Source organism: Electrophorus electricus, chromosome 4 (genome assembly GCF_041902795.1).
Source record: "Electrophorus electricus isolate QZ-2024a chromosome 4, ASM4190279v1, whole genome shotgun sequence".
NCBI classification, from domain to species: domain Eukaryota; kingdom Metazoa; phylum Chordata; class Actinopteri; order Gymnotiformes; family Gymnotidae; genus Electrophorus; species Electrophorus electricus.
The window spans coordinates 930,333-957,964 of NC_137500.1; the positions used below are offsets into that span (position 1 = coordinate 930,333).

Genomic DNA, 27,632 nt, shown 5'->3' on the forward strand with positions numbered 1-27,632 from the left:
CCAGTGCTGAGGGTGAGGGTGGATGAGGAGCAGTTGCCCACCCGTACTGATTGTGGTCTGTCTGTTAGGAAGTTGGAGATCGAGTCGCACAGGGATGTATGCAGTCCTAGATCTCCCAACTTAGTAGTGAGTAGGGAGGGAATGATAGTGTTAAATGCTGAACTGTAGTCGACAAATAGCATTTTAACATAATTTCCCCTCCCTTCGTCCAGGTGAGTCAGTGTAGTGTGGAGCAGATGTGCAATCGCATCGTCAGTGGAGCGGTTGTGGCGGTATGCAAACTGCAGTGGGTCCGTGGAGGCTGGCAGTGAAGATGTGATGAAGTCTCTAACTAGCTTTTCAAAGCACTTCATCACGACTGATGTGAGGGCGACAGGGCGGTAGTCATTGAGGTCGGAGGGTCGAGGTTTCTTCGGGACGGGGACGATGGTGGACCGCTTGAAGCTGGACGGGACAATACCGAGCGTCAGGGAGAGATTGAAGATGTCGGTGAATACCGGGGCTAGCTGATCTGCGCAGGCTTTGAGGACCCTCCCGCAGATACCGTCTGGTCCCATCGCCTTCCTGGTATTCACCCTTTTAAACACTCTCCTCACGTCACTCTCCGTGATGATGAGAGGGCGCTGCTCTATGGTGGGCCCCGCGCATGTGCCACCGGCTGCGCCGATAGTGCCACTTGCACCAGCACCGTTAGCATTGGCGCTGTTAGCACTAGCGCCGTTAGCATTTGTGCTGCTAGCATTAGCGCTGCTAGATGTAGCCTCGAAGCGAGCAAAGAATGTATTCAGCTCGTTCGCCAGAGACTCATCCGCACTCATCAGCCCAGAGGGTGGGCTCCTGTAGTCCGTGATCATCCGTAGTCCCTGCCACAGGGATGTAGAGCCACTCTGCTGGAACTGTGTCTCTAGTTTCTTCCCGTAGCGCCGCTTCGCCTCCCTCACCGCCCTGCGCACTCCGTATGCTGCGGACTTGTACTCGTCCATGTTCCCGCTGATGATCCCCGCATTGTAGGCAGCAGTTCGAGAGTTCAGAGCCTCGCGGATGGTTCTGTCCACCCAGGGCTTCTGGTTGGAAAACTTCTTGATGGTGATTCTTGGGATCGTGTCGTCCACCAGTTTCCCAATAAATCCTACTACTGCCTCCGTAAACTCGCTGACATCATCAGTGCTGCGCCGGAACATGTCCCAGTCCGCGTCATCCAGAGCGTCCTGCAGAGCGTCCTGCAGAGCGGCCACCGATTGGTCTGTCCAGCGCGCGACCGCCCTCTGAACCGGAGCTTCCCGTTTCAGCCGTTGTTTATATTTTGGTAGGAGGAAGATGGCGGCGTGGTCCGACTTACCAAACGGTGGATGAGCTAGTGCCTTGTAGCTGTCCTTGTATGGGGTGTAGCAGTGATCTAGTGTCCTATTTCCCCTGGTGGGGAAGGTTACGTGCTGGTAAAGGTTGGGCACCGCACGCTTGAGGTTAGCGCTGTTGAAATCCCCAACCACAATAAGTGCAGCGTCCCGGTGCTGTGCCTGAAACTGTGTGAGAGCCTCATGAAGTTCCCACAGTGCAGTGTCCATGTTAGCCTGAGGTGGGATGTACACGGTGTTGATGATGACCGAAGTGAACTCCCGAGGAAGGTAGAAAGGACGAAGTTTGAGGGCGAGCAGCTCCAGGTTGGGTGAGCAGGAGCAGGCGAGAGTAACAACATTGGCATTGTTGCACCAGCTGTTGTTTACCATCACACACACTCCGCCGCCTCTCGACTTCCCCGAATCTGCCGTCCTGTCCATGCGGTGAACCGAGAAGAACTCGGCCGGCTGGATAGCGTGGTTTGGTACCGCTGGGTTCAGCCACGACTCGGTGAAGCAGAGGAGATTGCAATCCCGAATGTCCCTCTGGAACTTTATCCTGGCCCGGGGGTCGTCGAGCTTGTTATCCAGAGACTGGACGTTGGCTAGCAGGATGCTGGGTAAGGGAGCTCGGTGTGCCCGAGCCCTCAGCCTGTTCCTGACGCCGGCTCGCTTCCCTCGCGGCCTTTTCCTCGCGCCGCGTCTTCTGTTTTCCCTCAGGATCTCCGTCGGCCATCTTGGGTCCGGGGTTACAGACGACTTGAGGTGAGTGCTATGTAGATTAAGAGAAATAAGGGCATCTCTGCTGTACGAGATACGTGCCGTGGTGTGTAGAGAAGGGCTGCGGAGAAGTCAGGGGTAGCGGGAAGAGCGAAAAGAACTAAAAAGATAGCGAAAAGAGCGAAAAAAGTGCCAGGTGTGGACGGAGCAGTCGTGACGGCAGCCGACCTCACCGGCGCCATCTGATATAAACTGATATAAACTAAACTGGATTGGCTTAAGTCAATCGGTTTCCTCAAATCATCTGAGTTGATTTAATTCGTTTTACTGTGTAGGCTACTAGCATAACACATAAAATAACGTTTTACGGAAGAAACAAAAAAGAATAAAAACATAGTAACACCTTAACACGTTAAGATTAGTTAATTACTCGAGTTATACTGATGTGGAGTATTCGGTTACTTTCATTATGCATCTCTCAAAAATACGTACATTTGGTTAGTGTTTTAGCTAATTATCTAAACAGTCGTAAATATAGCTTAAAGATCTGGTTTAGTTGCTGATCTAACATACCAACACATGTTGGGTAGTCTTAATTCACAATAAATATCAGGCGAAGAAGGCTCATTTCAAACGCTACCGCATCAACGCGTCAGACATGTATTAGACACGCTTGGAAGGTTGTTGCATTTCGCTTTCCTTATCATTAATAAAGTTCATTGCAGTAAATTCCTACTTTAGCAATTCCCGGTGGTTCAGTATGTTCTCCAAAACAACGTACCACCCAGCGTTGGGAGGAGAGCTCCAAATATTACCAAAGCACAAACCGTAAAGTTTGACATTTTTAACGTTTGAAATCAGTTATTTCGGTTATTTCTGGGAGACAATGAAACGGTCGACTTCCTGTCGAATTCCTTTGTTTACGTTTGAGCATCCATGCGTACAGCACAGCTCACAAAGTGTCAAAGACATTTGTATGTGGGTAAGAGAGAGTAAAGAGATTGTGTCAAACCTAACACTTTTATACAAAAAAACTTACAATTATGACTGAGTACAGTTTGAGCAATTGACAGTAAAGGGCCTTGCTCAGGTGCCGAACAGTGGCAACTTGAACTGTTGTCCTTCTGATTACTAGTACCTTAACCACTGAGCTGCCACTGCCCATGTAGACTTCATGAGGTTTTATGTGGACTGTGCTAAAGTATCATGAAAGCAGTCACACTGGCCCAGTTTTGTTCACAATGCCTGGTGTCTTCCTCAGTCCTACATGGCCTTGTGACATGGGCCCAATATCAGTGAGACATGTAGCACGGTGCACTAGTATCAAGGAGACGTGTGGCATGGGGCACTAGTATCAGAGAGACATGTGGCTTGGGGAACTAGTATCAAGACCTGTGGTGTGGGGCTCTAGTATCGGTGATGTATTGTTGGGCACTAATATCAGGGAGATTTGTGGTGTGGGGCATTATTTTCATTGAGACATGTAGCACGTTGCACTAGTATCAAAGAGACGTGGTGTGGGGCTCTAGTATTGGTGACGTGTGCTGTTGGGCACTAGTATCAGGGGGATGTGTGGAATGGGGCACTAGTATCAGGGCTGCTGCTCGGATGCTGAGCTGCACATAAGCTGCTGTAACCACAGTGAAGGAGTCATTACAGCAGACACACTCTGCTTCAGTCGCTCTGCTTTAGCGTGTCCATGGAGACAGTCACCACAGACGTCCTTGGCTTGTTTCCAACCACCAGTGGTGGGAACATCCATGTCTTCATGGCTATGAAAAGCTTCATGAAGCAGCTTGAGGCATATGCAGTCCCAGACCAGAGAGGAGCGGCTGGTGGAGAAGATCTACCGGTGCCGGCTGGTGTAAGAGCTCCACAGAGACAAAGGTGCAACTTTGGTCAATGGTCATTGCTGAGGTCTGCAATCATCTGGGTGTCCAAACGACCCAGACTACACCAATCCGCCCCCAGGTTGACAGACTTGTGGACCATTTCATCTGGACGCTCACCACTCAGCTAGCCATTGTGACCACCCCCTGGTCCTGCTGGTATACTGCTCTGCAATGCAGGAGTCAACTGGTTTCACCCTGGCTATGTTTGAGTATTAATGTAGCCTAATATCTGACAAATCGTTGCCCATTTACCAGTTTGTGTATTTTTAAAAAATGCCAAATGTGTTCACTTTTAATTAGCTATCTAAATCAGTAGCAGTAAAATAGCATGCTAGCATACTTGCTCTCGCTTAAAATTCACAAAGTCAGTTATTTAGTTGATTATTTTAAGCAATCATTTCCAGGTTTAGCTTCTTCCTAAGTGGGTAATAGATTGGAAGCGTTAGAGAACTGAAAGCCAACACTAGAACAGCGACACATTATAGCAGCCAAAGTTCAAAACTGCGAACGTTATATTTTGTAAACCTTTGCTACGTGCCCCCGCTTGGTGGCAAAATCGGCATCGTGGTAAAGAAATCGTGGTAAAGTGTTCTCCATGAATACGGTGGCGTGAATTGATAACAATTGGATTTGTGTTTTTTATGGCATTTTGAAATTTACTACAGTGAACTAATTAGCCATTTGCACAGTTTTGCTGTATAATCTCTCCACATTCTCACAGTAAAAATAGAATAACAAAGAAATATCATGATTATTATGAGTAGCTAAGAAAGTTATCTCCATAAACATGAATATATTATGTAATATTTAATATTTATATTTATAAAAGACTTCTACATGTTTACACGTATTCTCTGGCGCATCAGACCCAATTAAACGTAATTAAGGTGTAGAACACATTTCTTCTGAGTTTTCAATCTCTGCACTAAAAGCGCGAGATTTCTCCATGTCGTTTCACAAACGGGCTACCGAAGTAAACGATGTAGGCGCGCATTACAGCCGCCAGTGCGGACAGAGAAGGTCAAACTTTTGCGTGTAGATGGCGTGACCGCGGTAACTAAGGAAAGTGGAAATGTGCTCTCACAAAAAGGCTGGATCTTAAGAATGGTGCTTTTGAGCATGTAAAAAGTACTGAGAGGTGCTTAAGAGCCTATTTCATTTGTGCACCGAAGTACAGATTGCGGGATCGCGGTGACTCAGCAGACAAGAACAAAGGTTCGCCCGGCTCTGAAGACTAGTGATGCGGACGAACCTTTTACGTGATGAAGATGAAATAGATTTTTTTTGCTGTCTGGAATTACTCTACGAGTTCTGGCATCTACGAGAAGTAAATTTTATCCAACTGTTCTTGATTAACGTGAAAGTAGGTCTAAACGTGTGGACAGTATACATTTGTGAAGTTTTGGTCAACACAGCCCCATAATCGCGGTCAAGTTGACGCTATGCGATTCAAGGCATTTTCGCTTAAATCCGAATGCGTCTATACAAGTTTACGGTATTTCGATTCTTGACGCATCCTAACGTGTTTACAGGGAAGAGAGGTTTAACAATGAATAGACATATTAATAACATACAAAGCTTTGAAAAAGTATTCATACCCCTTGAACATTTCCAAATTTTTTCATGTTACATCTACAAACTTAAATGTGTTTTATTGGGATTTTATGTTATAAACCAACACAAAGTAGCAAGTAATTGTGAAGTGAAAAGAAAATGATACATGGTTTTCATTTTTTTTAATAAATGTGTAAAAGTTGAATACTTTTTCAAGGCCATGTGAAACATAAGGGAGTATAGAGATTCTGTGTCCTTTCAGAATGATTTGTGTACAGGTTGGAGGCCTCTGTTGTGGCTTATGCAGATTTCTGCAAGGGATTCTGGGTAGGCTCTAGCAGACCTCAGTGTAAGATATATTATCTCTCCAGCAGGCTCAGAAATGTATAGAAAAACAATCATCTTTAGGATAAGGTCAAGAGAAGTCTTCTCTTGGAATATAGTGGTAATGGGTTCCAACTGGTGTGAGTATCAGCCCTATAATCGACCCCTCTCATGAGCTCAATTCTCTAGGACAAAAATGGCAAAACATAAAAAAAAAACAAGGAGATGCACTCTCTACTAGGTTTTCAGTGATGTATTGGGTTGAAGATGGACTCAAAATTAACCCCCAAACCTACTGCCAGACACTTTCTAAAGCCTATTGAGAACTTGTGGGCCCGTCTTAAACAGGAGATATACAGTGAAGGAAAACGGTACAGCTCTCTGAACAGTATCTGAGAGGCTTTGGTTGCTGCACAAAAAGTTGATCGTCAACAGATTAAGAAACTGACAGACTTCTTGAATGGAAGGCTTATGACTCTCTTATTGAAGAGTGGCTGTATTGGTCACTGATTTATTTTTTTAGATGTCAAATGTTTGTCAATGTTAAGTTTTTTGTTTATTATTCTCACTTTAACAGATTAAAATAATCATGTGAGATGGGAAATTTCCATTTTTCTTTTAGTTGCCCAATAATTATGCAGACACATATGATCCCAAGAAAGCCAAAACCTGACTCTTACTTTCTTAAATATTCAGGTTTGAGGTTTATTAACATTTTTGGATTTGCCGAGAGCACTGTAGTTGTTCAATAATAAAAGGAATCCTCAAAAATACAACTTGCCTAATAATTTTGCACACAGCGTAGTGTGACCTTGTGTGGGTAGCCTGTAAAACAAAACCTTGAAACACCACAGTACGAAGAACAAACTCGTAATGTCACAAATATATAATAATCAATTTGCATATATTGACTAATCTATGGTTGGGATATAATGGGGGAGAATGCAAACACTAATATGTATAAGAAGGGGGGGTGAGCTTTGTGTGATTATTAGAGATTCTTCAGAGGGTGCCTCGCTAATGTTTGTTAATGTTAACCTGCAATGAAGGACGGGACCAGCTGTTTAACTTTAATGTTTAACTTTAAAATGATCTGATTGGGGATTTAGGAATCACAGTGGAACTGAGGCTTTTTACTTCTACCCAAGAACCCTGGGCAGGCCATAGGCAGGGTCATACTTCTTCCTTTTATCACCAAGAAATCTTTCTTATCCTCAGCATCTGGGGCCACTGGGATGCGAGACAGCACATCCACATTCTGGGTGACTCTCCCTAGCTTATAGTGTACCTCACAATTGGATTTTTTTAACACATTTTGCACAGTTGGAAAGTCCATTGTATTCACTCATGGGCAAAGCTCAGATTGGGTGTAATAAAGGTATCACCACAAACGTTTCTGTGGCGTGAAGACCGCTAGGCTGATTATGATGAGCTGAGGAAGTGCCTAATACTCCCCCACCCTGCACAGTGTTTGCCTGCCCTGATTTCCAGTTTCTGTTAATTGTGACCATGAATGGAAGTTACCTAGGATTTGATGCAGTGCTAAGCCAATAACATCAAGGAGTGGAACATGTAATAGATTTTTCCAGCTGGGGCTTGCAGGGATTTAAAAGGAATGCTAAGGAATATAGTACATTTAAACTGGAGCTTCATGCCCACTTGGTGTCCCTGGAGAATACGAGGACATCATCCAATGTGAGATCTCCCAGCACTACCTTTATGAGGCACTGAAATGTTTCCAGGGTGCTAGAGTCCAGACATACAAGGCATACGAGTTTACTGGCTGAATGGTGTCATCACAGCAGTCTTTCCTGATTTGTCTCTTCATCTGCCAGAGTTGCAATTCTCCTTCAGAATTCCTTGCGTGACCAGGTCTTGAACAGGTTCCTTGAACTCCTTTGGTGTCACAGCTTGATAGGATGTATCACAGCGGTTGGGATATGGTATGTCACTGTGGTGGTGTAATCATAGCCAGTCATCTTGTGAAAACACAACACTGTTTTTGCAGAAGCTGATTGAGCCTGCAAATTTGATATGAAGTGAGTCAATCAAGATGGCGCCGGTGAGGTTGGCTGCCATCATGACTGCTCCGTCCACACCTGCCACTTTTTTCGCTCTTTTTTTTGCTATCTTTTTTGCTCTTTTCACTCTTCCCGCTACCCCTGATTTCTCCGCAGCCCTTCTCTACACACCACGGCGCGTATCTCGTACAGCAGAGACACCCTTATTTCTCTTAATCTACATAGCACTCACCTCAAGCCGTCTGTAACCCCGGACCCAAGATGGCCGACAGAGATCCCGAGGGAAAACAAAAGACGCGGCACGAGGAAAAGGCCTCGAGGGAAGCGAGCCGGCGTCAGGAACAGGCTGAGGGCTCGGGCACACCGAGCTCCCTTACCTAGCATCCTGCTAGCCAACGTCCAGTCTCTGGACAACAAGCTCGATGACCTCCGGGCCAGGATAAATTTCCAGAGGGACATTTGGGACTGCAATCTCCTCTGCTTCACCGAGTCATGGCTGAACCCAGCGGTACCAAACCACGCTATCCAGCCGGCCGAGTTCTTCTCGGTTCACCGCATGGACAGGATGGCAGATTCGGGTGTGTGTGATGGTAAACAAAAGCTGGTGCAACAACGCCAATGTTGTTACTCTCACCCGCTCCTGCTCACCCAACCTGGAGCTGCTCGCCCTCAAGCTTCGTCCTTTCTACCTTCCCTGGGAGTTCACTTCGGTCATCATCAACACCGTGTACATCCCACCTCAGGCCAACATGGACACTGCACTGTGTGAACTTCATGAGGCTCTCACACAGTTTCAGACACAGCACCGGGATGCTGCACTTATTGTGGTTGGGGATTTCAACAGCGCTAACCTCAAGCTTGCAGTGCCCAACCTTTACCAGCACGTAACCTTCCCCACCAGGGGAAATAGGACACTAGACCACTGCTACACCCCATACAAGGACAGTTACAAGGCACTAGCTCATCCACCGTTTGGTAAGTCGGACCAGGCCGCCATCTTCCTCCTACCAAAATATAAACAACGGCTGAAACGGGAAACTCCGGTTCAGAGGGAGGTCGCGTGCTGGACAGACCAATCGGTGGCCGCTCTGCAGGATGCTCTGGATGACACGGACTGGGACATGTTCCAGCGCAGCACTGATGATGTCAGTGAGTTTACGGAGGCAGTAGTGGGGTTTATTGGGAAACTGGTGGATGACACGATCCCAAGAATCACCATCAAGAAGTTTCCCAACCAGAAGCCCTGGGTGGACAGAACCAACCGCGAGGCTCTGAACTCTCGCACTGCTGCCTACAATGCGGGGATCATCAGCGGGAACATGGACGAGTACAAATCTGCAGCATTCGGAGTGCGTAGGGTGGTGAGGGAGGCGAAGCGGCGCTACGGGAAGAAACTAGAGACACAGTTCCAGCAGAGTGGTTCTAGATCCCTGTGGCAGGGACTACGGACGATCACGGACTACAGAAGCCCACCCTCCGGACTGGTGAGTGCGGATGAGTCTCTGGCGAACGAGCTGAATACATACTTCGCTCGCTTCGAGGCTACATCTAGCAGCGCCAACGCTAACGGCGCTAGTGCTAACAGCACTAATGCTAGCAGCGCTACTGCTAATGGTACTATCGGCGCAGCCAATGGCGCATGTGCGGAGCCCACCATAGAACAGCGCCCTCTCATCATCACGGAGAGTGACGTGAGGAGAGTGTTTAAAAGGGTGAATACCAGGAAAGCAATGGGTCCAGACGGTATCTGCGGGAGGGTCGTCAAAGCCTGCGCAGATCAGCTAGCCCTGGTATTCACCGACATCTTCAATCTCTCCCTGACGCTCGGTATCGTCCCGTCCAGCTTCAAGCGATCCACCATCGTCCCCGTCCTGAAGAAACCTCGACCCTCCGACCTCAATGACTACCGCCCTGTTGCCCTCACATCAGTCGTGGTGAAGTGCTTTGAAAAGCTAGTCAGAGACTTCATCACATCTTCACTGCCAGCCTCCATGGACCCACTGCAGTTTGCATACCGCCACAACCGCTCCACTGACAATGCAATTGCACATCTTCTCCACACTACACTGACTCACCTGGACAAATGGAGGGGAAATTATGTTAAAATGCTGTTTGTCGACTACAGTTCAGCATTTAACACTATCATCCCCTCCATACTCACTACTAAGTTGGGGGATCTAGGACTGCATACATCCCTGTGCGACTGGATCTCCAACTTCCTAACAGACAGACCACAATCAGTACGGGTGGGCAACTGCGTCTCATCCACCCTCACCCTCAGCACTGGAGCTCCTCAGGGTTGTGTCCTATGCCCCCTGCTCTACTCACTGTACATCTACGACTGCACAGCCACTTCCAGCTCCACCATCATTGTCAAGTTTGCTGACGACACCGTTGTCATGGGTCTGATCTCGGACAACGACGAGAGGGCCTACCTGGAGGAGATTAAACACCTGGAAAACTGGTGCCAGGAAAATAATCTCCTCCTAAACGTCAGTAAGACAAAGGAGCTGATCGTGGATTGCAGCAAGAAGCAGAAGCGGCACTACCAACCTGTGAGGATCAGTGGAACCACGGTGGAGAGAGTAGATAGTTTCAGGTACCTTGGTGTTCACATCTCGCAGGACCTGTCCTGGTCCCACCATACCAACTCCCTGGCAAAGAAGGCTCGTCAGCGTCTTTACCACCTCAGATGCCTAAGAGACTTCAGACTGCCCTCCAAGGTACTGAGGAACTTCTACACCTGCACTATTGAGAGCATCCTCATGAGGAACATCACAGTCTGGTTTGGGAATAGCACCAAGCAGGACAGACAAGCACTCCAAAGGGTAGTGCGTTCAGCAGAGCGCATCACTCACATGGAACTTCCTGACCTGCAGACCATCTACTACAAGCGGTGCCAGACCAAGGCCAGGAGGATTGTGAAGGACCCCACCCATCCCAACAATAGGCTCTTCTCTCTGTTGAGGTCAGGGAGGCGCTTTCGCTCCCTGAAGACCAAGACAGAGAGACTGAAGAGGAGCTTCTTCCCACAGGCCTTTCGGGCCCTGAATCAGGGAAACTGATAAACTGTGGGGACCACCACCACCATGTAACATAACTGTATATCTGTATATATAGATTTATATTCAATTACCTTGTAACACAACAACTGTAGATATGTTATTATACGAAATGGATCTGTACATTCTGTAGATTGTGTACATATACATAAACAACCAAATACATTGTACATTGTGTATATAGTCATAATATACATATATTGTACATACATTGTTAATATATTTTGTGCATACATAGAATATATATATTTCTCTTTGCATATATATATTTCACATATATAGAATATCTATATTTCTCTAGGCACCCCTGTTTTCTTTTCCTCAGTTTGGACAGAGCACTCTCCACCATTTCACTGCGAGTTATACTGTGTATGACTGTATGTGACGAATAAACCAAACTTGAAACTGCAAAAGTTAGCTTGCACTGGAATGGCAAATGACCCTGGGCGCTTGCATTCAGCTCTGATGTCCTTCTTCAGCGACCACTCACACTCACTCACACACACTCACACAAACGTGCGAGCTGGCTCTTCAAATGTTACCAATTCCTGTCATTCTCCTCCGACTCACCAAGTGGTCAATGTTCTAGACCTGGTCTTCACTTGTACCACCACAATATCGGACATTGTAGTCACACCCCTCTCAGACCATCTCTTTCTGTCCTTCTCTCTCTCCCTTCCTTTTCTTTCCATCCAGTCCTCCCCAGCGTGTTCTTCCTCCTTCCATCGCAATCTGCACTCCATAACTCCCTCTTCCCTTACTTCTACTATTTTGTCCACCCTTCCTCACCCTGACTCTGTCTTCTCTCTCTTTGGATACAGTTACAAATACTTTCATTTCTACACTCTCCTCATCAATGAATCTTCTGTGCCCTCTCTCCTCTAGACCTGCCAAGTCCTCCCCACCTGCCCCCTGGCTAACAGAAACACTTCACTGCCACAGGAGAGAACTAAGGACTGCAGAGAGGAGGTGGAGGAAATCTCACGTAGATTCAGACCTCAGCTCATACAAGTCTCTCCTTTCCAAGTTCTCACTGGAAGTAACATCTGCAAAGTTATCCTACTACAGAGAAAAATTTGAATTATTAGCATCTGATCCACACAAGGTCTTCACTATTTTTTCTTCTCTCCTTAATCCTCCCCCTCCCCCTCCTTCCTCATCTCTTACTCCTGAGGATTTTATCACCTTCTTTGAGGAGAAGGTTGCAGCAATCCACCAGTCCTTTTCCTCTGTTCCCACTCTTCCAACCAGTGTGTATTCCCCTACATCCAACACTCTGACTTCTTTTTCTCCTCTCTCATCAGATGAAATTCTTTAACTCCTGACTTTCAGCAATCTGACTACATGTCCGCTGGATCCAAATCATTCCACTCTATTCCAGGGTGGTACCAATCCTCAAGAAAGTCACACTTGACAGCTCCAATGTCACCAACTACAGACCAGTATCACTTCTCTCTTTACTCTCAACAGCCCTTGAATGAGCAGTTTACAATCAATTGTCTCTTTTCCTCACCCAGAACCAGCTGCATGATCCCAATCAGTCTGGCTACAAACCGGCACCTTCTACAGAAACAGCCCTCATAGCACTGATGGAGTAATTCATGCTGCTAAAGCTGCCACACGGTCATCTGTTTTGATTCTTCTAGACGTTTTGGCAGCCTTTGACACAGTGAAGCACAACATTCTCTTTCTGCTCTCTTGTCTCTCTGTTCTCTCCAGGCTTGGTTTGACTGGCTCTGCTTGGAGATGGTTTCAGTCCTATCTGGAGGGATGGTCCTATCAGGTGACATGGAGAGGATCCACATCCAAACCATGTAGACTCTCCACTGGAGTTCCACAGGGCTTAGTATTAGGCCTCTTTCTCTTCTCTTTGTATACTCGTTCTCTTGGTGACCCTTACCATGACCTCATAGTTTCCTTTGAGAACTCCCTGGTATCACCATCCGAAGCTACCCATAGCCTGGGCATAATTTTGGACAACTAGTTGCCATTCTCAACTCATGTTTCAAATCTAACCCAATCTTGCAGATTCTTCCTTTGCAACATACAAAGGATTTGGCCCTCTCTCTCGCAGGAAGCTACCCAGATCCTTGTGCAGTCTCTTGTGATCTCAAAGCTAGACACTGCAACTTGCTGGTCTTCCTCTAAGAGCCATCAAACCTCTACAACTTATCCATAATGCAGCAGCATGACTGATCTTCAATCTTCCAAAGTTCAGACGTTACTCCACTGCTGTGCTCCCTTCATTGGCTTCCAGTAGCTGCGCGCATCAGATTTAAAACCTTGATGCTTGCCTACAAAGCCAAAAATAGACTAGCCCCTTCATACATGTTGTCAATGGTCAAAGGCCGATCCATACCTCAAGTACTTCAAACATCAAGTACAACTCGGCTTGAAATACCTTGCTTCAGGTCTCATGAATGACAAGTATCGAGACTATTTTCTGTCCTGGCTCCAAGAAGGTGGAATGAACTCCCACTTGCTGTCTGGACAATAAAGTCCCTTGCAGTCTTCAAACGCAGACTGAAGACCCATCTATTTGTGGAATATTTAAAGGACTACTGGCTCTGCTCCCATATTGACTGGCTAAATTAATAGTTATTGTAGGGTATTGTTTATGTTGTTTAACAAACTCTAGCACTTATTGTTTATTGCACTTTTCATTGTTTAAGATAGACCTTATGTATTTTGTACTTCTAGGTATCAGCATTTATCCCTGTATGTCTACAGTATTCTAGTTCATTGGTATGTTGGACTCTAACCTACTGTATTGTACTAGAATATTCTATGAGTAAATGACAAAGCACTTTTGTAAGTTGCTCTGGATAAGATTGTCTGTTAAATGCCATAAAAGTAAAATGTATATGTACCTGCAGTGGTTTATTCAGATCAGTAGCTTTTGACTGTGGGTGTAAAAATGCCTCTTTTGTTTGAGTTAATCATTCTTACAGATACTTTCAGCATGGTACAGGCATGCTGAAATGTGTTCTTTTAGCATACATGGGCACTAGTATGACTTGCCAAAATTGTAAAATTCACCTGTAGTAAAAGATTATTGCAATAAACAAAATGCAGGCATTGTTTAGAACTCAAATAGATCTGAAATGATCATGTCCTTCTTAGATTGGCACCATATGCTTCCACATGGGAAATCAGTTTCAGTTTCACTTTGCTCTATATTTATTTCTCTTATTATCATAATCATCTTTTCTTACTTAGTCTTTTTGTGTCTCTGATTCCTATAGATAAACACTCTATATATTACAAGTACATGATCCAATCCAGACTCTTCCCAGATGGCTCCTTTGAGTTCACTGCAGTGACTGTACTGGATGGACAACAGATTGACTCCTACAACAGCAGGGACAGAATTAGGACTCCCAAACAGGACTGGCTGAAGAAGCTTCCACAGAGAGACTGGCTGAGAGGCACTGATGAACTACAGGAAAATGGACATTGGTTAAATAACAGGCTCAGTTTAGTTATTAATGACTTTGGAAACAATAAATCAGGTAAGAAAATGTTCGTCAATTGCTCAGAAAGCTTATTTTATTGGGCAAGGCCCTTAACCCTCAATTGCTCAAAGTTGTACTCAGCCATGATTGTAAGATGATTTGGATAAAATGCCATAAATGTAAACATGACATTATTAATGCTTCAGCTATGATGAGGGTGGGGTGTTCTGACCTTTTTCTAAGAGGACAGAATCATTGCTATGCTGACGTTTGAGTCAGAAGTGAACTGTTGGAGATGGTGCAGGCAGAAATACCTCACAGTCAACGCCATCTACCCATACTGCTATCAAAAACACCATCTACTCGTAACTTCAATAAACACCATCAAAAATACAACAGGCATGGGTATAGGTACTTGAACAGGTACAGAATTATTGTAGCTTAATGTAAACAGGTATGGGTACAGAGACAATAATCAGGACAAAACCAGGAACGGAGCAGGCAACACAGGAGCAGCTGCACATAAGGCAGACAGAGGAAAGGCCCTCGGGGCTAATGAAAGAGACAGCAGGTAAGGCAGTCTTCAGAGTTTCTAAAGAGTTACCAGGCATGGCTGTCAGTGAGCCATGGGAAGCAACCACTGATGAGTCAGGGGGAATGGTTACTATAGAGCTGTGAGTTGTGGCCTCAGGAGGGCGACAAAACACAGACATATGATATGCTGCATGTTTGTGGGGAGGTGCCATGGAGAGTTCACACCAGAGGAGCTAGAGGACCATGGGTCACAGCTACGGATAAAGGCTTGCTGTGGGTCGTGACCTTGGGTACAGACTGTGAGACTCGCAGAATGACCTTAGGAACCTCCTGAAGGTTCGCCGTGTAGCTAATGCTGGCTGTGTGTCTGCGAGGTCTGGAGGCATGGCAGTGTTTGGAGGGCGATGGGTCCAGGAGGTCTGGATGCATGGTGGTGTTTTGGGGGCGACGGGTCCAGGAGGTCTGGAGACGCAGCAGCATTCAACAGTGGTTGGTCCAGAGGTGCTGCAACGATCAGCACTGGTTCTGGAGGCTGTCTGGCATATTCCAAACTGAGGTCCGGAGGCACGAGAACAGAAACTGGCAGACTGGTGTCTTCCACACTGGGAACAGGCACTGAAAGTCTGGCATCTTTTATGCTGGGGACCAACAGAGTGGTGTCTTCCATGCCGGAGACAGAGACTGGTGGTAGGTCCAAAGAAGCAGCTGCTGCTGGAGTAGGCATGGGTGTGCATTTGGATGTGGAGACAGTCACTGGGAGAGAGGGGCTGCAGTGTAAAGCCACTGTGGTTGGCTGAGAGGCCAATTTGATGTCTTCAAGAGTCACAGTCTTGTCCCTAGGTGTGGCATAGAGAATGAGCTGTATGTTGTCCTCGATACCAGGAGCCAGGGTAGACCCACTGCTGGATGCGTCGTCTTCCATACCAGGGGTTGTAAGACAAAGTACTATGCAGAAATTAGTTGTTTAATATTCTATACATGTTATTCCAGTCTGCACTGGTGTCAAGCTACACATTTCCTTGGATCACTACAACTCCCATTCCAATGATGATGAGGAACACTCAGCCAATAACCAACAAGTCACGTGATCCTGATCATCAAACTGTTAACACCGCCTGTAGCCTATTTGCTCTGCCTATTTATACCTGCCATTACCACTCACACTTTGAAGTATTTTCGGTGAATACTGAGCGGTACTCCTGATTGTCTTTTTGTATTACTGATATTTTTTCGATAGGTACTTCTGTTTTTTACCTGTCCCAGTTGGATTTGTCTGCCTGATTATCTTGTCTTTCTGGATTTTGATCTGGACTGTTGATACCCTGTTTGTGATGCTCCCTGGCACTGTGAATGCTGTGATTCTGGTTCTGACCCTTACCTGTATTTTGACTGCTGTATTGGATTATCCCTTGCCAATTACATTTACGTTTTTTTACATTTAAATTTATGGTATTTAGCTGATGCTTTTATGCAGAGTGACTTACAGTTATGACTGAAAACCCTCAATTTCTCAAGTTGTAAAGGGTCTTGCTCAGGGGCCCAACAGAGCAATCTGCTGTACATATTTACCATATATTATAATATTATGATGGTTCGCAAACAGACATGCCTGCGGAATAATCATAAATGTTTTAACATGAAAAAACAGGAGTCCACCAGAGTAGTAAGCACACACATCAGGGTAAAAACCAGATGATAGAGAAACATGAGCCAAAGGGGTGTCAGAGCCATGGTCAGGAAACAGTCCAAAATCCAAGATCGAAATGCAAAAATATCAGGTAAACCAACACACATGGTAATGCAATAACCAGACCAGAAAAACAGTAAAACACACAAAAACACAATGATAATATTTTGCAAGGTAAGAATGGAATAAGTCTTTATATGTCTGTAAACTAAATGTGCCTGTGCATAAATGTGTGTGAGTACTACATGCGTCTGTACCTCTCCACACAATTTCAGATGTTCACATCCTTCAGTGGAGGTTTGGCTGTGAGACTGAAGCAACGTTTAATATGTTAAGTTGCATTAATGAATACGGTTATGATGGAGAAGATCTCATATCTCTTATGACTGGACATCCAAACAGTGGAAGGCCTCAGTTAAGCAGGTCCAGCACACAGCAGAGAGGTGAAATTCTAAATATGGACAAAAATCTTTTTTGTGTGGTGTGGATGAAGATTTATTTGAAATGCAGTAATACTGATATTAGTCAAAGTGAGTATTTACTTGCCACAGTAAAACCTACACCAGGGGTTTTTGACTCCAGTACTGGGGCTCCACTACCCTGATCTACTAGGCCCCAGGACTGAAACACAAAGCTTCTGTAATACATACACATTTTTGGTACATCCAATAATGTATTCTTGTAAAACGAAACTTAATGTCATTTACCCCTCCCCTGGCATTGCAGTTCCCATGTTGACACCTGCCATGTGTTCCTTGGTTTTGGTTTTGGTTTTGGTTTCGTTCTGTTGTTCTGCCTGTTGTTTTAGTTTCCCCTGCCCTTTATTTGTTATACCTGTATCTCACTGGCATTCATTAGTCTGTGTATTTATACCCCTTGTTCCTGTGTCTGCTGTCACTGTGTGAGTTTGTGTGTTTGCTGTTATACTCTAGTAAATTTAGAGTGTAGCCACTTAGGAATCAGTGTGCTTGTGTTTGTAAAGTAGATTTGGTTTCTAGGTTACTACTTGCTCAATGGTATTCCTGAAATGCTGGATGGGCTCACTTCATTTTGTGCTGACAGAAATATAGTTATGTCCAGCAAAATTAGAGAAGGGTGTGTGTGTGTCTGTATCAACATGAAATGATGAAAGAACTCTGTGCTGTCTCCACTGCTGGAGCTTGTGACTGTTAAATGTAGACCTACCATGGGAATCGATCACTGTGCTCATAGTTGCACTGTACAACCCCCCCCAACAACACATACCAAGATCGACTGTTCATTGTTGTTAAGATTTCAAGCATGGAGATCTTGAATCTGTGCATGTAGCATGTTGACTTTGCAATAAGAAGAACATGTTGGCTCTTATTTACATAATCATCCCACTGAAACCCAGAGTAGCAGTTCTCTTTCTGTTCTGTCCCATCACTGCTTGCTTACCCTGTCGCAGAAAGTCATGCATGCATATGCTATTTTATATTTTTACTGCAGTGTCCTAATCATTTTTTGCATGTCTATTTTTTAATGTTGGTCATACTGATTATAGTGATTCAAACAAGGAAAATAATTTTTATTTGTATTATGTTGTGTAGTGGGTAGAACCTAACCCCTGTTACATCCCCAGCCTATGCGCTGAGGTAACTGCAAAGAGAACTGATGGGATACAGTGAATGTTTAATGACAGGATAATATGGAGTAGAGGGTAGTGAGCAGCCTCACTGATGTGCATGTATTTTATGTGTGACGTCGGCGGCACAGAAGAAGTGAGACGTGAACTTGAACTGACGGGCTCTTTATTATCCATGATAATTGCAGGTAACAAAGTTATCTGAGAGTAAACTCTGAAAGCAAAGTCTTAACATCCCGAAGACTTCCAGGGGTCTCCAGGACCGTTAATGCGCAGCGCTGTTCCTCTGGACCTGTGGATGTATTAATTGGGAGACATAGTGATGAAGAGCAGGTGTCTCCCATCAGTAAACAGGTGATTTAGATCGGGGTGAATGACCGGTACGTCCCTCATCTAATGTGGGCGTCTCCTTCTCAGAGTTGGCCCGGCCTACCGTGATTTTATGTGTAAATCTTGCAATGCATCCTACAAGGATGCTTTATTATATTTATTATATATTTTTATATAATTATTGTATATTTATTATATACATTCTAAATACTCTTGTAGTATTTTGTTGGAAAACTGATGTTTTGTGCATATAAAACAAATTAAGAAAAAACCCTCCAGTTTCTAGTGGTTACTCAGTAAAAATAAGATCTAAATAAATATTAGATAAAGATTAGATAAAAGATCTAACAGAATTACCACTTACATTCCTTCACTTATCAAAATATATGTAAAGCTTCTTTATATGTAAAGAAGAAAATGTTTAAAAAACACTATATGGTTACAATAGGCAATGTATCATTCATTCTGCCTCAGCATCATGCCTGTGGGCGGAGTCAGGTCACAGGACTTCATCTACATCAGAGACAATCCTCTCCATTGCTAGGCAACAACCTTGAACAGATTCTACTCCTGTGTTGTCACAAGCTGCAGCCATTGACCGGTTATAAGGGTTTTGGTCATACACCTTCCACCACCATGTTGAGAACAATTCTTCAGTAGGATTAAGGAAGGGAGAGTATAGTGGGAGACATACATTTATAAAACATGGGTCATAAACTGTTCACAAATTCTTGGAGCTCCGTGAAAGTTCACATTCTCCCATATTACAACATGCATAGGATGCTTTGCCTAATCATGACCTTGATGCTCTTGTCTGAGCACAGTATCCCATAGAACATCCAGAAGTGTTATGAGACAGTCAGTGTTGTAGGGGCCTAAAGTCACATGGTGGTGGTGAACCCCAGAGTTGCTGATGTCAGCACATATGTCATGTTACCACCACTCTACCCAGGCACTTCTACAATGGCACGTTGACCAATGATGATGCAACCTCTCCTTCTCATCTTCATGAGATTGAACGCAGCTTCATCCAAGTAGATGTATTCTCCATGGACTCCAATTCAAACACTCCCTTTACTCATGGAAAATAGAGTACTGTAATATTAGTTTTGTAAATGATGAAGTCTGGCATGCTATATGTCTCTGTATGCATGTGTTGCTTTACATACAGTACACTCTAGATGTATGTAATACAGTAGTGCTGTAGATTCACATTTTAGTCAACAACTTGCTGTTGTCTTTCACACAGTCAAATTACATTATTTTGAAGGACAATATCAACAATGTGAGTATCCTGTTGTTGTGAGAATGTGTCCTTCCACTCTCAAGTGCCAGTCTTTCCATCCTACAAAGGATCATTTTGTTAGAAGTGTACATGCTATAATACTGTACTGACATGTTTCCCCTAATACTATACAATACAGACAATACTACAAGGAAACCTTTTTCCCTGTCCACTTTCTAGAGCTTTGGTGGAGTGGTTTACTGAGACTGAATACTGAATCCTACTGAATACTGTACTGTAATTTTCAGGGACCAAAGATTAGAGTCATTTTACCTGTTTTCTATAGAGGCCACTGAGAACCTGCTTACGTAAATTATGTTGAACATGTAGTCCTGCTTCACTTGTGCTCACTCCATGAACTAGAACATGGCCTATGATTGTCGCTCTTATTTCTTCTGAGATTATGGCTCTTGCTCTTCCTCCTTGTCCATCAGGTTAAAAAATGTTTTGGATAAAAAAGTTAAAGTTATACATCTGTGTAGACAGCAAACCAAATAAAAAATCACCTGGGAAATGAATCCACACCAGGCTATTCCGTGGTGTTGTTATTTACATGTTGTTATTTACAGGCAAGTGAACAGAAAGGAAGGGCAGCATAAAGTTAATCAAGCTTTTTATAAAATGTTAATACAAGCGCATCTAAATATGGCTGCTACCAAACAATGCAATATATCAAATGGAAATGTAAAATTATTAAATTCACAAAAATGATATGTATGCAATTTTTTTTCATTGGTGAGGTTTTGAATGATTGGAAAATCATTAAATATTTTGAAATCAGAAGTCTTATTTAAATATAGACACTTAAAAATGGTGTAAAGGACAAAATTATGTCATCATGTAGGATGGTGTGATGGTCACAGTTCCGTAATGCAGTATGCAAATCATACTCCAAATCACACTCAGCATTAGAACAAACACTAAAAAGTAACCACTGAAATAAACAACAAACAAAAGATTTACAGTATGAATGTATCAAATATAAAACACTCTTTGTCAATGATGACTGTGGCATTGTTGGTGGAGGAATGACATTGGCCCTTATTCATCAAAGTTGTGTGTAGTCAGATCATTAAGTGTAAATTTCACTGAGAGATTTCTTATTCTTCTGCTTCATCTTTTCATCTTGCCTTGTCAGTGACAGTGACAGTGTTAGTTCAGTGGTACTTGACAAAGCGTTAGGAAACACAGGAAAGGTGACACTTGGAAATGCAGCTCCAGGTGTATGTGGTAGTCTGGACAGACTCAATCTTCTTCTGGTGAAACAGGCCAAGATATTTTGTAAAGTTTATCATAAACTCCATTTGCTACCAGCTACTTGAAGATATACACAACCATTACTGGACACATTCGATCCATCATTCCCCAAGAAAGCCATGAGAGATTGCATTAAATCTAACTTTCTTTTTAATATATTGAGTTCAGCTAGTTTTCTAAGCACATACTATATGGCATTCAATTGTGAAACTTACTCTTTCTGCCATGAAATGACTATGGTGTTATACATGAAACCCTCTAGGAATACAGAGCAGCAGTAATTATATAGATCTACTCACCAAATATTATGACCACATGGTCAGTTTTTAAGGAAATAGACGATCACACCAACCACGGCCAGTGTGATCAGCATTCCGACCACTACTCCAAAAATATCACTCATGATTTTCTCTTCTGAACAGTCATTCCATTTTTTATCTACAAAAACAAATAATCAAACTGAAGATGTCATATTCTGCACTGTCAAATATTACATTTATAAATGTAAAATAATTTTACTCTTTATTGCTGCTTTTTAATAAATGTTACTGAACCTTTTAACAAACTTTATTGAACTGTATTTAATTATACGTGTTAGTAAAATGATTCTCAACACATCAATAATATAGTTACCTCATTTTTAAATTACTGGTTTTTTGAGACGAGTTACATAACAGTCAGAATCTCTGATTTCATTCTCCAGGATGTCCACACTCGTCCTCAGCTGGTAGTTGTCAACATCATTGGGTCCGACTCCTGAGGATGCTAGCAACACTTCAGGCAAGGTAGTGGTGGTCTTCCTCACACTCATCATCACATCTTTATGGTAGAAACCTGTGACCAGGCAGGCCAGAGTCAGCTTGTTGGAGTCAGTCATACATTTCTTTGCAAATGCATAAACATCCACTTTATCTAGAGAGAGAGAGCAGGTGTAAACACACAACGTTCAATCAGAAGTGGATCTCTATGCACTTCAACTAAGTATAGTGTTCTTTTATGTGTATTCATGTTTCTATATATCAGTTGATTTATTTACAGTAGCAGTATTGTGGTCTGCAACTGGTAAAGTCTATTAGATATAAATAAGATTAACAATTGGTGACTTAATTTTTTTTTTTGTTTTAACAAGAAAGGCAGGATTGCTGCGTGGTCTGTCTCACAGAGAACGGACTGACTAATGGGGTCCCTGACCCTCCTTTTGAGCCTCCAGGATTCTCCATTCAATGCGAGGTTGGGACCTCACGGGGAAAAGCAAAGGCAGCGAGTGTGTTTCATAATCACCGAGTCATGGTGTGATCACAGGAATGTGCACACTGTTAAACCATTCTGCTCTCCCAACCTGGAGTCCATCACCATCAAGATCCCATTCTGGTTATTAAGGGACCTCTCCACAGTAATCACTCCTACAGTGTGTATTGCTGGCATTGACCTGACACTGAAACACGTGCATGACACCATTAGAAACCAGGTGTGCGGAGGCTACATTCATTGTGCTTGGGGACTTTAATAACACAAACTTTAAGACAGTACAGTCAGTTCTTTCTACTACTCAGTCAGTTCCCAGATCATTCTACACCTGTGATTAGAGGAGATCTGTGACTGTCCAGTGCTGTGTAGGATAGCTGAACATGATTGTTTTCACATCCCATCCATGTATAACTTCATTAAATGTAGGGTCTGGTTCCTGGTTCTCCCCATTACACAACATGAAAAAGTTTGTTTCATTGTTCATATCACTCTAATCAGTATGACCGTCATTAAAAACAAACATGCACAGAGTGAATGGGACAGTGCAATAAAAATGAAAAGTAGCGAATGTAAGTGTGAAGGTAATCGGACAGTGATAGGACAGATTACAAATCTGGGTTTGCCAATCTGGGTTTCACTGGGTGGATGTCCAAATCCCCTTCATGAAACTAAAGTTCAGGTCATTTCACCAGACGTTAGCGATCATGTTTCCCATGCTTCTGACTGCATACTGACTCTGTGTCTTCTGGGCTGTCCAGATGCTCTCTCCAGGTGCTCTCTCCAGGTTCACAAACTGGATGCAACTGGACTCCTCACTGAAGGTTAAACCAGGCACACTCTCTCTTAAACCAGGCACACTTAACCAACCTATGCATGCATACACAGTACAAGACAGGCAGGACCATGTTGAAATGTATTTTTCCTTTTCTCAGTGAAATCAAATGCAGTTTAATTGCTCAAAATCGAAGGGTTCATGTTCTGGGTGCTAAACAATATGTTTTAATTCTGACAAGGGAGGAAAGCACAGACATTACTGAGGTCACTGACCTGATACATGAGTCCTATCTGCTGTACATCATCCAGATGACCATTTGACAACCAGTGTGCTGAAACTGATCAGCAGAGAATTCTAGCAAGCCAGTCAGACACAGTGTTAGATGGTGGCATCCATTCCTCATAGAGGTGCCGCTGGAGACTGCCCATAGGTGGCGCTGAGCCGAACACAGACCCGACGTCAGGCTGTGGCGACAAGCTGATCGGTCAGCTTTCATCGCAACCCGAAGGATCGAAAAGAGCCGAGCAGCTGACTCTGCACTGGTGGGACAAGGCTAGGAAGAAGAAGAATCAGATGGTGTTAAGATTCCCCCTCTGGTGAAGTGTATGGAATCTAAGATGAACACAAATGATTAAATATTAGCTTTTCCTCTCGAGACTGAATGGTCCTTGCTAAAGAGAATTGATTTTGTAATAAAAGGTTATTCCTGATTATATAAATGCTGTGTTTTTTACTTGTGCTGAACCTAAACTGAATTTACATTTATCTGATACTTATCCAAAGCAACCTACAATTATTACTCAGCACGACTTGTGCAATTGAGGGTTAAGGGGCTTGCTCAGGGGCCTCAACAATGGGGCTTGAACCAGCAACCTTCTTATTATAAGTCAAGTACCTTAACCACTGAGCTACCAATGCAACTCAAGAGAAAAATCTTTCCATGACAGCAGAGCAGAGCTCCAGGACTGGAGTCAAATCCCCATGGTGTAGGAGACAGGTTTTACTGAGGAGAGCAAATACTTACATTGACCGATCTCAGTTTTACTGCATTTCAAATAAATTTTAATCCACTCCACACATCACATAAGAACATTGTTTTGGCCATGTACATTATTCCACTTCTCTGCTGTGTGCCTGACCTGCTTAAATAAGACATTCCATTGTTGGAAGATCCAGTCATAAGAGATGAGATGTTCTCCATCATAGCCATATTCATTAATGTAACTTACAATATTAAAATGCTGCATTAGTCTCACAGCCAGTGAGCCACTGAAGGATGTGAATATCTGAAATTGAGTTGAGAGATGTAGACACATGAGTTTCACTTTCCCACACATGACCAACAGAACACAGTGACACTAGAATTTACACCTAATGTTTACATTCAGGGGACTAAATTAATACAACATCTAAATGACACATGGATTAGTATCTCTGGTAGCATATTTAGATGGTGTTTTTAATGGAGGTACAGGTGTATAGCAAACAACTGTACTGTGTATGGAAGATATAAATAATATCTGTTGCATTTATAATGTAGATCTACTCCTGCTGCATTAATATCATAAAATAAAGTTTGAAGATACTAACACTAGCCTTTTCTCACTGGATATCTTGTGTTGAAAGTCCTCAATAACTGAACTGAGTACTGTTAAGCCACAGTCCATCTTCCTGAGATCATCAGTGCCTCTTTGCCAATCTCTCTGGAAGCTTCTTCAGCCAGACCTGTTTGAGAGTCCTGATTCCGTCCCTGCTGCTGTAGGCGTCGATCTGTCTGCCATCCAGAACACTCACTGCAGCGAACTTGTAGGATCGGTTATTCTGTAACGTTATAGCAGGGATGAGGCGAGAGGCAGAACACAAAAGCAGGAGGCTATTTAATGAGTGAAGGCAAAAAAAACTTGGAAGGCTAAAACAGACACGACTAATTATACAAATACAACAATGGCCAATAAAATAAAAATAAAATAAAATAAAATAAAATAACAGACAACATGGAAAACCAAACACAGGACTTCAATAACCAAGACAAAAAGGCACTAACCAGACACAGGTGAACATATAAACAGAGGGCACCAAAACAATGGGCAGGGATTAAGGAACAGACGAGGGGCGGAGAAAAGGAAACCAAGAAACGGAACAACCAGGATGCAAAAGGAAAACAGACACGACAGGGGAACTAAAGAAACAGGGATGTCAGCAGGGTGGCCAATAGTTACAGAACTCAAAGGAACCTTTTGGGGAGAGTCTGGACTGGATTGTGTACTTGTAACACAGAGTGTTTATCTGCAGGAATCAAAGACAAAAAATAATGAATATTAAAAAAACAAGTTGATTATAACAAATAAGGGAATTGAATATATAGCAGACAAACTGACTGGATTTCGCCTGTGGAAGCATAAGGTGTGAATTTAAGCAGAACATGATCATTTCGACTGGCCTTCTTAACAATAATGAAATAATCAAAACAAAATACTATACTAATACTATACTAACAAATACTAATAAACACAATGCAGACACAAGATAATTTTACACTTTTACACCAGATTATATTTCATTTATTTCTAACCTGAATCATACAGTCAAATATTAAAATCAATGTGTTAAACTAAGCAATATTTTTAATATCAGTTAATGTTACCTAGGAATGGGAGATTCAATACAGGAGCATTGAAGCTTCTTTCGCTATTGCAAAGCACACAGTACATGAAAACACATTGATTCATCACAGGGCACGAAAACACACTGATTCATCACAGTATACAAAAACACACTGATTCATCACAGTACATGAAAACACATTGATTCATCACAGTGCATGAAAACACACTGATTCATCACAGTGCACAAAAACACACTGATTCATCACAGTACATGAAAACACACTGATTCATCACAGTGCACAAAAACACTGATTCATCACAGTACATGAAAACACAACGATTCATCACAGAGCACGAAAACACACTGATTCATCACAGTGCACGAAAACACACTGATTCATCACAGTACATAAAAACACACTGATTCATCACAGTACATGAAAACACACTGATTCATCATCATGCATGAAAACACACTGATTCATCACAGTACATGAAAGCACACTGATTCATCATCGTGCATGAAAACACACTGATTTGACACAATGAACTGAAGCTTGTATCACCACGTGACTGACATCCAAAGGTTCGAGCATCATCAAAGAAATTAAATGAGGATGGGACTGTTTCAAAAGGTTTGGCACTGTGCAAAATCTCAAGTCAGAAGAGGCTGTAAATAAAAAATCTTTTTTATTATAAAGAACTTAAAAAAACCTAGAAAAGCTTCAAAAGGCCTCATCTGCCCCTCACTACTTTAAAATAAAAAATGTGAGAATCCGCATATGTAATAAGCAACCATGAAGGTGAAAAAGTTTTATTAATTAGCCTATAACTAGGCTATCTTCCATATACCTGTTATTTTTTCAGTACTTCACCCACTTACTTTGAAAAAAATGCAGCCTTCTTATGGGTTAGTTATCAACACAATAGCTTCCTTTAGTTCAATAAATGATCAAACTAATTAATTATCATATAATATGGTTAGTTATCATATAATGTAGGCAACATATAATTTCAGTTGTCATGCGTAAGCGATTTGGAAGAAGTACAATTGAAGTTAATGACATCAGTATTAAAGTTTTCTGTAGCAAAAGCATGATAGTGTATGCCACTTAATGATTTAATTTTGACAAACTATTTTAAAATTTTGTGTATTGTAATGCGATTTTTGTTTTGATTTACTTCCTTGATTTCGTTAAGTCCTCTTTAGTTTCATCTGTTTTAGTTTCATGTTGAGCAAAATTTCACAAATTAATATTATATTATACTAATATTATATTATATACTCTCACTTTAATCAAGAACAATCAATAAACTTACTTTCAGTTGGTGCTAGAACACGTAGCGCAATTCCAACCAAGAAAAAAAAAAAAAATTCATCATGTTAATTTTCAGTGCATATTGTTGAAAAGTTTTCTTCGACATCATTCGTCTGCAGAATCCTCGCTGAGACCCAAAATGTTTTCCTTCCTCTTCTCTGAGTCCAGGAAATGCTGCAGTTCCTCACTGTCATGGCTGAATCTAAACCACATGAAGAGCTAGTGGTATATTTTATTTCTATGTATTATTACATGGTGGCCAAATGTTGCTAGAATCACAATGCACATAATGGGCGCCGTGGCCCAGCTTGCCTGTTCTACCTGTTTGGAAGTAAATGATGATCTCTAACTTTGCATGGAAAAACAAAACATATCAAGAAACCAGTAATGATTGACACACATCAGTGTGGGGAGTACATTTGCTGGATTGAACAACCCTGTAAGGTTTTAAATAAACTGTCATAAAACCTTAATAATTCATCATCATTATAGATTTTTTTTCCAAATGATTTAGTTTTTTCTAAAATTTTCTAAGATTTTATTATTTTGTAATTATGATGTCACTAAAATCCCAGCCCAACTACCAACTACAAACAGATCCTTTGCCTCTCATAAACTCA

At 42.8% G+C, this 27,632-nt stretch overlaps 1 protein-coding gene across 11 annotated transcripts; it reads left to right on the forward strand.

Moving 5' to 3' along the window:
• The first annotated feature begins 1,397 nt into the window (after positions 1-1,397).
• On the forward strand, positions 1,398-23,806 carry LOC113583852 (uncharacterized). Of its 11 annotated transcripts, none has more exons than XM_081711767.1 (5): positions 1,398-13,655; positions 14,156-17,029; positions 18,381-18,546; positions 21,768-21,849; positions 22,194-23,806. In XM_081711767.1, the coding sequence occupies exon 1, from the start codon at positions 8,436-8,438 to the stop codon at positions 10,911-10,913; it is 2,478 nt and encodes an 825-aa protein (XP_081567893.1). In that variant the 5' UTR covers positions 1,398-8,435; the 3' UTR covers positions 10,914-13,655; positions 14,156-17,029; positions 18,381-18,546; positions 21,768-21,849; positions 22,194-23,806. The 11 variants fall into 11 exon arrangements, with proteins under 11 accessions (XP_081567893.1, XP_081567894.1, XP_081567900.1 ...); XM_081711768.1 differs by having other exon boundaries at positions 14,156-14,422; positions 16,862-18,546; XM_081711774.1 differs by having other exon boundaries at positions 1,398-10,950; positions 11,236-13,655; positions 14,156-18,546.
• Positions 23,807-27,632: the final 3,826 nt, after the last annotated feature.

Bases quoted from the DNA above. Each gene is read 5' to 3' on its own strand.
- LOC113583852 (XM_081711765.1), top strand. From the start codon at position 8,436: ATGGTAAACAAAAGCTGGTGCAACAACGCCAATGTTGTTACTCTCACC.